Source organism: Mytilus edulis, chromosome 6 (genome assembly GCF_963676685.1).
Source record: "Mytilus edulis chromosome 6, xbMytEdul2.2, whole genome shotgun sequence".
Classification (NCBI taxonomy): domain Eukaryota; kingdom Metazoa; phylum Mollusca; class Bivalvia; order Mytilida; family Mytilidae; genus Mytilus; species Mytilus edulis.
In genome coordinates this window covers 2,952,086-2,963,018 of record NC_092349.1, presented here as the reverse complement: position 1 = coordinate 2,963,018, position 10,933 = coordinate 2,952,086, and the positions used below count along the sequence as shown (strand labels likewise).

General features: G+C 31.1%; 1 protein-coding gene across 1 annotated transcript; it reads right to left on the bottom strand.

Moving 5' to 3' along the window:
• Positions 1-2,262: 2,262 nt before the first annotated feature.
• LOC139528931 (E3 ubiquitin-protein ligase DTX1-like) lies at positions 2,263-10,472 on the bottom strand. Its single transcript, XM_071325179.1, has 7 exons — positions 10,138-10,472; positions 9,333-9,373; positions 8,760-8,855; positions 7,113-7,180; positions 4,676-4,822; positions 3,603-3,854; positions 2,263-2,700 (listed from the first exon to the last, which is right to left on the bottom strand). Exons 1-7 carry the CDS (start codon positions 10,470-10,472, stop codon positions 2,482-2,484), a joined length of 1,158 nt encoding a protein of 385 aa, XP_071181280.1. The 3' UTR covers positions 2,263-2,481.
• Between the last annotated feature and the right edge of the window lie 461 nt (positions 10,473-10,933).

Genomic DNA, 10,933 nt, shown 5'->3' with positions numbered 1-10,933 from the left:
GAAGTTGAAAATAAGGGTATGGTCATATAAACCTTATTAGGGCTGTATAAAAATTAAATGCCTATAGAGGTCACTTCTTTTAAACCACAACCACTCATTATATAAAATTATCATTTTACATTTATCATTGTGTGGTGTGTTTTTGTACTAATAACAATTTTCACTGCTTACAGTTTTCACTGTTCAGTTTTTATTCAGGTGTTTTCTCAATTCTAAAAAGCATGTCCTGTAGATTGATTTTAGGTATCTAGTTTTTTTTTGTCAAGGCTTACTACGTTTTTTACTGTTTCCGATTACTTTGCGATTTTTGTATGTAAAAAAAACGGCGTCATATGTTTTCGTAAAAAATAAAAATTGGATCATTACACGGACAGGAAATGACTATAAAATCCGGAAATGTATATTTTCTAGTCATGGTTCTAGTAATCGCTTGAATCATAAAAAAAGTTATTTAATACTTTTTTGTACTAAAAATTGCTACTTAATAGTTTTAGTTTGGTGTTTCATGTGCTGAAATTGATAGATTTTGATAAATTTCAGATTGGCACCTGGTTTGTACAAAATACATTATTTTTTTCTAAAATAAAATGCTTTTTTCAAAATTTAGGATTAAATATAAAAAGTTAAGACTGTATTCATCTTCATGTATCAAGGATGTATAAAAAGAATTGTCAATAAAATATTGAATAATTAGATTTTGAACAAGCATTTTATATAAGAACCCTGTTAATTTTATCTCGCTGGTTTGTAATTAAAACGGCCAAAAAAACACATGACAGTCACACGTCTTGAAGATCAGATGTCTGACAGGCAAAAAACATATCTGGACTTTATTTTAACCCTTCAGAATTTTTTTCCACAACTATTCTAGTGATGCATATTTTTGACATTAAATACAAAATGGCTAAACAGGTCAGTTTTATTAAATTTGTTGTAACGTCTTTAAAAAGCGACTTTGAATATGTTTTAAATATGTCAAGTTGTAGAGGTGTTGTTGTTCTAAATATAGAAACCGAAAAACACGCCACAATGTACGCGTATGCAGTCGAAACCGACAAAATGTGGTTGATACAAAAACATATGACATACGAAAACATATAACACAACGATAATTCTATAATAGCTGTAAGGAAAATGCAACAACCCACAATAAATTTGAGAGCCTCTCATTCCTCTCACTATGATTAATTTTGAAACAGCCCTTCAAAAAAGTGTACAGTACCATGACACATGTCAGACAAAAACTTCAGAACATATGTATATGTATACCTAAAATGAAGTATCCAGTTGTGTATACCTTCTGAAACATTATAAAGCCTTTATACAATAAGCTAACACAGTAACAGCTGCCATATAAGAATATCGAAATCTGGCTGGCATTTCACAAAATTCATCATTTAGACAAACAAAACTTTATCAAGTGTACTATAAGAATACAGTTCATGCTTTTTAATATTTTGCATGTTATCATGGCGATTTCAGAACTGCCCCCAAAAAGAATCAGAGACCAGCTATGAAAAAAAGACAGAAAAAGGTAACCTCGTGAACCCTGCATCTGCCTTGTGTGACTTTGAAAAAGTAAATTAAGTGGTTGTTTGAAAAGATATAAATGTTATATAGCCAATCTATTAGTTAAAGTGTTATCTAGTTGATGTAAAGTGGTTAGAATAGTTTCTGAAAAATAGATTCTTTTAACATAGTTTAAAATGATTTATTCATTAAATATTATCAAATTGAACAATCACATATTTATTATCAATGTTCAAATGGATATCACATGATCCAAAAGGTATCACATGATCAGATGGATCACAATGGATCTAAGGGTATACAATAGGTATCACATTATCTAATTGGTTATACATGAGAAATATGGTATCATATGATCAAAAGGGTATCACATTATCAAAGGGCTATCACAGGATCAAATTGAAAATGCAGAATTCAAATGTGTATCACATGATTATAAATTCATGACCACATGATCAAAGTGTCAAAATGATAACAACATGACATGATCAGATGGATATCCACATAATCAATATATAACCACAATTACAGCATGGTCGAAAGGATAACCAAATAATCAAATAGATAACTACATGATCAAATGGATAACTACATTATCACATAGATAACTACATGATCAAATGGATAACTACATTATCACATAGTTAACTACATTATCACATAGATAACTACATTATCACATAGATAAGTTCTACAAGATCAAATAGATAACTATACAATCAAAAAAGTGTTAAATGATCCAAAGAGTTATATGTGATGAAATCCAATTTAATGTTAAGGTACTAAACATCAAAGTAATACAATCACTTATATTATGTTGCAATGAGATTTGATTTTATTTCCTCTTAGATCTCATCTCAATCAGTGTATAACTTAGTATACATAGAGAACACAATTACTCAATTGTCATGTAATCACATTCCAGGAATACATAAAATGTGTACAATCAAATTATATATCCTTTTCTGTTACCCCTTGTACAGATAATTCCTGAAGTACGTTATCAAAATACTTGTCATCTGGGAAACCATGACCAGAAATATTTGATCCAAATTCTGTTTTGTGATGTATTTCATTCCATGTGACTATATCAGTCTCTCCTGTGGTTGTAGAATGTCCAATTGTAAATGTTAATCTCATCTTCCATGCAACTATCAGTAATTTTAATATCTAAAATGAAGAAAAATAGGAGCCTGAGTCATTAAGACTGGCATAAACTTATACTTGTTATAATTGCTGTTTAAAAAAGAAACTTTTTTCAATTTCATGAATCTGAATCACTTTAATGGATATACCTTCATCAGGACTCAAAAGAAATATCAATGATTATATTTGCGCAAATATTTTGAAACTCAGTGGCAACAAAAATCTATTCTGGCAATTTTTCTGACAATAAACTATTTGATACCACCCAAGTCCCAAAAAGTAAATCCGAAATCATGATACAGAAATGCAAGCAGGAACGAACAAGAGTTTTAAAATGCTAGACCATCATAAATTGCAATTTCTAGCCATGATTGGAAAATTTAACAATCCTTTAATCATTTGGTTTTGGACAGCTTTATAAATCGGCATTCTTCTAACATATTCTTTCAGTTCTTTTCTAAAAACAAAAAAAACGGGTTGTGAATCTCACTTAAAAAGTGTCATAATACTTCAATCCTCTTTTAACAAACAAAAAATGGCTAACAAGTGAATGAATTTCACAGAAAAAAATGTATGGAATAATCTGTCAGTCTTTTTAAATAACAAGAGTAAGGCTAAATGATTTTATAGAAAATATATGTCTCCCTAGCTGTAAGTGAATGATAGATAGCAAACTTTTCAGATGACAAGTGAGAGAACTTCACTATGTATTGGCGGAATTTGTAGGATCTTAGAGTGCACTCTTTCTGAATGTTGAATATAATTTTGTACATAACACACACAAGAGATTTGACATAAAGACTAGGTTCAATTTTTTCAATGAGACAAAAAGTTATAAAGAACTAATAGAGGAATTAATTCTGGTCTGTGGCCATCAAGATGACAAACAAGAGAATTTCACTTTCAGATTCTAATTTAAACTCTACCTTTCTTCCTTCGTCATTATCAGGTAAGAAACACACTCTGGGGAATCCCCTACATGTAAATCTCTTCCCGGGATGTGGGTGTTCCTGTGTCTGTACCCCATGGGATATATGATACAATATTCTGATTGTCTGACTGTCTGATAAGCCCTGTAATGCCTGGGACATTATACAGTACTCCATCACACCCTTTGGACAATTTCCATGTTTTTCTCCATATATTGTCTTACAGGCTGGGCACTGCATACTACCATTCTACAAAATAAAAACAAAGGGTAAAGTTATCCCTTCTGAAGCATCCTATATAATTTATAGAATGACAGTAATATCCTCATTTCAATAATCTCAGAAAAAAATTCTAAGTATATTGCGTATTTTTTTTAAATTTGCTTACTTTGTAATACTGATAGAATCTTTGGCAAAACATACACTTTTTATTAAAGAAAAGTAAAATTAGAGGGGAAAAATTCAAACAAACAAAAAGCGAGAATTATAGAATGGTTGATGATAAAGTCACATTACTAATTATATGACTGTTCACTTGTTTTTAACAAGAACATGGCAGGTTTTCAGCAGATAGCAAAAGTACTTACAAAGCTTGAATTTTTATAAAAAATAAAATCTATGGTTTTTACTACTTTTGTACTTTGACCGGTTTTTTTTAAACCTTTCCTGACTTGTTTTAAGAAAATATTTCTCCTCACTAGTGAAAAATCTGTTCTCTGCAAATGATTGTTGGAAATTTAGTTGTGACGTTAAATTTTCTTGTTTTCTTCTGAATTTTCTTACTGTGACGTCATGAAAAAAGGCGACCATGCCTGATGATGTCACATCAAAAGTACACAACTTTCCTCAAATCTTTAAAAAGGAAGAATAAAAATCATTAGAGAAACAGATTCCAACACTGTAGCTCCTGTATTACGACATTTCTCCACACTCAGCAGTTAAATTTTAATTATATTAAAATTTAACTGTCTTGAGTAGAGAAATATCGTAATACACTTGTTGCAGTTGTGGAATCAATATTTTTCAGTTTGCCTGGAGTGAGATATAACACAAAAATGTAAATACGTTACCTTAGACCCACTATCATACATGGCTATTAAACACAACTTATGGAACATGTGACTACATTTATTGAGTTGATAAACAACATGATTTTCCATCTGACCCTCTCCATATCCTGAGGCATGACTCAATTTTTCACAACATATACAGCAGTCCTGAAACAGAAAATGTACAATACATAAATGATAATATTTATCCTTAAAAAATGCTTTGCTTAAGATCATATCAAAACTCTTATTTTTAATATGAACCCTATGTTTTAGCTTTAAAATAAAGTCTTAAAAAGCACAATAAATGATTTAAATATAAACTATCTAGCTTTTTCTTGGCTTCACAGTACATAACACTATAGGGAGATAACTCTGAAAATACAAATGTATCAGCAAAATGTTCTAATCAAGTCTTATTGTAAAGGCATATAAAGCTTCTCAATAAATGATCAAAATAAGGGTTTGTCAAACTGCTTTATATCCAATTATATTTTTCTGATAAAGCATGTAAAGTATGTGGTTTAAGATTTTTGAAATTCTTATATTTTTGTCAAAGGGTCAATTTAAAGGGGCACTAGCTACGAGATATATAAAAAATCTAAAGTTTGATTTTTTTTGTTCAATCAATAACGAGAGTTAAATAGTGAAATAACAATTCGCTTTTTGCAGCCAAAAAAGTTCAATTTTGTCAAATTACGCTAAGAAACATTGATAATTAGGTTTTCACTTGCAAGTGAATGAGTCGACCTCTTTACATCCGTATTCATGTGAACTTCAATTTAACACCTAGCTAGAGATTGACAACGCATGCATTGTACGTGTACTGGTTATTTAAAGAAAAAAAATATCAACAATGAAAGTGAAACTACGGTAAATCATTTGATTACTAATTCGATGCACATAAAATCATTCTTATACGGTTAAAAGCAATGAGATACATATATTTTTAATCTATAAAATAAAAGCAAACAGACCTATAAAAATCCAATTGCACGTGTTGGTTTAATCTATTCATATCTTTATTTATGTTTACATCGCTTATATGGTCATCTGAGGTCAAATCGATAGTTAATTAGATGGCGTCTGGACTAAAATACACACGAAACGAACCTATATTTTATCTACCCTATGCTCTGTAAACTGTTTAATTTAGACTTTTGATAGTGTGGATAAATGTTTTACATTGTTATAAATCAAATATGAGAATTTGAGTCAAATCGGTGACCATGAATTTGACAGCTAGTGCCCCTTTAAAGTTAATTATTTTTGTTCACAAAATTTTGAAAATTATATGAACCAAATTTCTTTAAGTCAAGATGTTTGGTACCACCTAAAACTTTTATAGCCAAAGGAACACAAACATAATTCATTGTTTTTCTTTGCCTCTGTTTAATAAAAAAATTGTGTAGTCTTGCAATATAAACCCTTGGTTAATAAAAGCAATGAAAAGGCCCTTTATTATATCATGAATGAAAGCCCTGGATTAAGCTGACTCGAGGAAATACACTATAAACAATAGTTTTGAAACAAATTCTGGGATGTGATGTACAATGTTAGAGTCAAAATTTTGTGAAAAACATAAGATTAGGAAAAGAGGTTACCATATCATTATGTCAATGCATGCATGGTTAAAAAAATCTTTGTAAACTACAGTCAATAACAGACAAAAAATGTCAAAAATCCAGTTTCATTTTAAAATTATGCATAGCCATCTTTCATAGAACTCTTGACTGAGATTTTTTGTTCTTGTGCCTTTGTGGATTCATTTATTTTCCTACATGCTATTTATTCGTGAAATTGGGAAATCTTGCATATCAGTTAGAATTAAAGTTTTTTTTTGGTTTTGCCAAAATCATCATACAACCCAATAGAAAATTTGAATTCTTTGAACATTCAATTTCATTACCTTTATCCATAAAATCCTTTAAAAATGAATACACAGTATTTGAGAGTAACAATTATTTGTAAGTGATATTGATGAATCAGAGACACAGTTGTTATGCCATCAATAGAATTAAACTGGACCTCTGTTGTGTTCACCTATCTCTACACTAACAACAGGTACAGCCTTAATCCTGAAGTGAGTTTTCTGACTCCTGATTTCATAATTTAGACAAGAGCAGTGCATCATATGATGTGATTATAATGTATTATATTAATTAGACATCAAAATCTGTTCTTTCCGTGTGAAGCCTTCGATGGAATGGCGGACCAGTTTACAATAGAATAAGCTGCCATTTTGTTTGTTTATTTCTGCAAATGCACATTTGATAACTGAAAAGAGTGCTTCAAATGGGAGATAATCAACATTTTAATTGTTGACTTTTTCATTTGTTTTTATCTGCAATTATCCCATGAAAATATATTCTATTCACATGATTACAATAAATGATGATGATATATTTGGCAACTAACACCATATACAGTGAAAAGACCAATAAATACGTCTATATACCTCATCGGCAGGAGGATGTTGAATAACTTCTGTAAACTGTTCAAATATTTCTGTATCTGATGTTTTACCTAAAAATGTATAATACATTGAAACCATTGAAACTGAACCACTTTCTGGAGGAAATTAGTAAAATTTAGATTATCATGATTCTACGGCAGTCGGAAATCCGGTTGAAATAGAACAAAAGAATCGAAGCTCAATTAGCTCTTTGTTGAAGAAGGCGAGAAATGTTTACTATAATGTTTACTATAGTGACAAAAATTTTAAAAGTTAATAGAAACAAACAAAATTACAATTTTCTTCTCAATTACGAAGTGTTTTATTTAAAAACACCATTTGCATAAGTTTTCAATTTATTTAGTACATAGTTAAGCAGAACAATTAGATATCAAGTCGACGACATGGGTATCTTTCAAGTTGGATGTAGAAAATGCATAACCTCCGATTTAAATTTTTTTTTACCACGGACGGAAAACATATCAATCTATTAGTTCAGTAGTTTTTGTGTCTGCCCTTCCATTGTGTGATTCAAGAAAAAATCCAAAAATTGGTAACAATTGTATCGAAAAGAGAAAATCGAGTGCACCTTTTTATGTTAGGGCGTGTTTGAGTTGAATATTTTGTCTTTGATATCGTACAAAGGAAGAATGTTTCATACATCATCTCACTTCAGATTCTGTCATTTTTATATATCAAAGCTACAGGTTGACTTCATAACATAAAAAAATCACAGTACTAAAAGATGAAATATATTGGTCAAGTGAAATACCTATCTAATGAATCTCAAAAACAGACTAGGCAGTGGCGGATCCAGGGGGGGGGGGGTCCGGGGGTTGGAACCCCCTTTTTTTTTGGCCGATCAATGCATTTGAATGGGAGCATATAGTTGGAACCCCCCCCCCTTTACTCTGGGTTGGGAACCCCCCCCCCCCCTTTTTAAAATGGCTGGATCCGCCACTGCTAGGTGTGTTCGAATAGCTATTTTTTTTACTGAAAGTACTTGACGACAGTCTTTCAAGTTGGATGATGAAAATGCATATCTTCGAAAAATTAAAATTTTTTGTGTGTGATAACTAGGGTTCATAGTCTTCAACCACTAAAAAAATCTAGTCTGCCCTTCCATGAAATATTTAATTAGAATTTTTTTTAAATGTTTATGAATTTTCGAAAATTCCACTTGACAACTGATCAGACAATAGTTTTAAGTTGAATCAATGCAGACAAGATCATTAACTGATGCTCATTAGCTAGTTGATATATTTGTCTTTTAAAATACAACTGACATATAAGGATCTTAATGGTGCAATGTGGATAAATTTATTGGTTTCTAAGAGCAAAATTGTTTGCGCGTCATCCCTACAATGGCTTCCATTTCTACGATTGTGAAAATGAATTGGCGTAATGGGGAGATAATTTTGACGAAGTACAATCCAGACTGTACGGTAAACAGTTTAGATGATAAATTAAGAAAATGAAATTTTACAGTTTTTCAAGGTTTGGTTGCAGTAATTTACAAATGTTGTTGTCTTTAATGCATAAATAAACACAGTTTATGGCAGATATAGTGTCTCACTCTGCATTGGCAGAAATAACGTTTGTTTTGTATTTTATAATTTACTGATTTTAAAGACAATTTGCATAAAATACCTTGTTTTTTACTTTGCCTGGAATTAATGTTTGGTATTTTAGCTTCTTCTGGTATGTCTAAATGTTGAGAACCAGATCTTACTGCAGTACTGGAACCTGTAAAACAAAAGATATATAATTAGTCAAATTTTTTTCAGATCACCTTGATTAAGTGAAAACCTGTCATGTCAAATACTTCTGTTCCCAGTGAAGTAAATTCTGTACATTTTGATCCCAATTCAAAAATAAATAACAAAATTATTGAGAGCCAAGGAAAATTCAAAGGGGAAAGTCCAAAACTAAATAAAACAAAAGGAAAACAACTGTCATATTCCTGACTTGGTACAGACATTTCCTTATGTAGAAAATGGTGGATTAAACCTTTGTTGTAAAGCAAGCTTAACATCTCACTTGTATGACAGTCATATATAATTCCATGTCACCTAGTTCATAAAGTCTGTAATTTTAACTTCCAAGATCTCCTTTATAAACAGGTTTGAATGTTCTTCCATGGTTTTAAGAAATAATCAACTTCCCAGTTTTTAGCAAATTAAAATTTCTTGACTTTCTTAAAGTGAAGTATACTTCCCTTACCTGATGGATAAGTCATGCCACTAGATGCTGAAGGATGGCCACTATAAAGAAAATAAAGAAATATACATGTTAATAATGTTAACTTAATATACTAGTACTTTTCACTGTTAATTAATATATTCAAATTCTAAGTGTCACCTTGCTGAAGGATGTGTAAATTTGATCTTCAGTGGAAGATTTCCTGTTTTTGACTTGCATATGATATCAATCTGTTTCTTGCTAAATGTAAAGAATTGAAAGGTGTGACTATTATGTCATTGTTACATTGTGATGCTTATTTTGTCCTTAGTGTATTTTATGTTATTGAGAAACATATTTACATGTCTTATCTTTGTACATTAATATTGTTACAAGCCTTATATTTTCATCAAATATTTTAACCGTGTTAACTACATGTATAAAGACCAAAGTAAAAGGATAAGCCATACATTATTGAAGATAAATCTTGTAGACATGAATGAAAATTTGTCTTCAAACTAATTTTCATTTAAACATTCAAGATTTTCAATTTCAAGGTCAAATATCAAGGTCACATAATAATATTAAAGCAAACATTGTTTCAAATACATCTGAAAGTCCAAAAGTATTGAACATCTTAGACCTTCCAATAAAACGTTACAAGAAAATAATCTGATGCCATAGTAACAGGCAACCACTGTATATGACATCAATAGTTTAAGGTTTTAAAAAATCAAGTGCACTAGATTCACAGATACATGTACATGTAGTGATAATTGATAGGGTCTATCAAGTGGTAGGAATGGTAGGGAAAGAACACACAATAAACCAACATTCATATACTAACCTACGAGCCATATTTACAATGCTTTTACCGCGTAACCCATGATGCACTGGGAACATTCCATACTGTGCTGACATAGCTTGTCCTCCATAAAATGCCTGACCCACTGCATTTGATGGTCCCATTGGAAAATTTGATGGTTGCATGTTTCCAATGTTATTGTTCATATTTCCAGCCATGCCCATTTGAGGCATATTTTGATACTGACTTGATGGGTTCATTGTCATATTAGGTGTAAAGTTTGGAAATGTATTGTTATTTTGTCCTATGTTGCCATTTCCTTGACCCATATGACTAACATTTTGATTGGTCATGTTTTGAGGCATTTGATTGGCCATGCTTTGAGGCATTGAATTAGCATTGACAAAACTCCTGGTAAGTCGCCTACCATATGCTAAATTCACTTGATTAGAATTCTGACTAGATGGAGTGTCCTTAGTGTATTTTATGTTATTGAGAAACAACTGGAGGTGATCTCAAGTGCTCTTGAATGGTGAGCAAATACTGCTCCAAATGTGGCACCTGTTGTGCTGCTCATGAAAGTAAAAATCCAGTGACAAATATAATGAGGTAGTTCATAATCGAGGAAATGACTAACGATAACTAAAAACTACAAAAAAAAGTAAGAAGATACCAAGATGGCACTCATAAAAGAGAGGTCGAAAGATACCAAAGGGACACGAAAATAAACTGACAACCCCATGGCAAAATTCATGCTCGAAACATGAAATCCAGCATTTTGATTGGTTGATTTTCGAGAATGAGTACAAAAAACAGACTCGAAAGTTTTATGACCGCA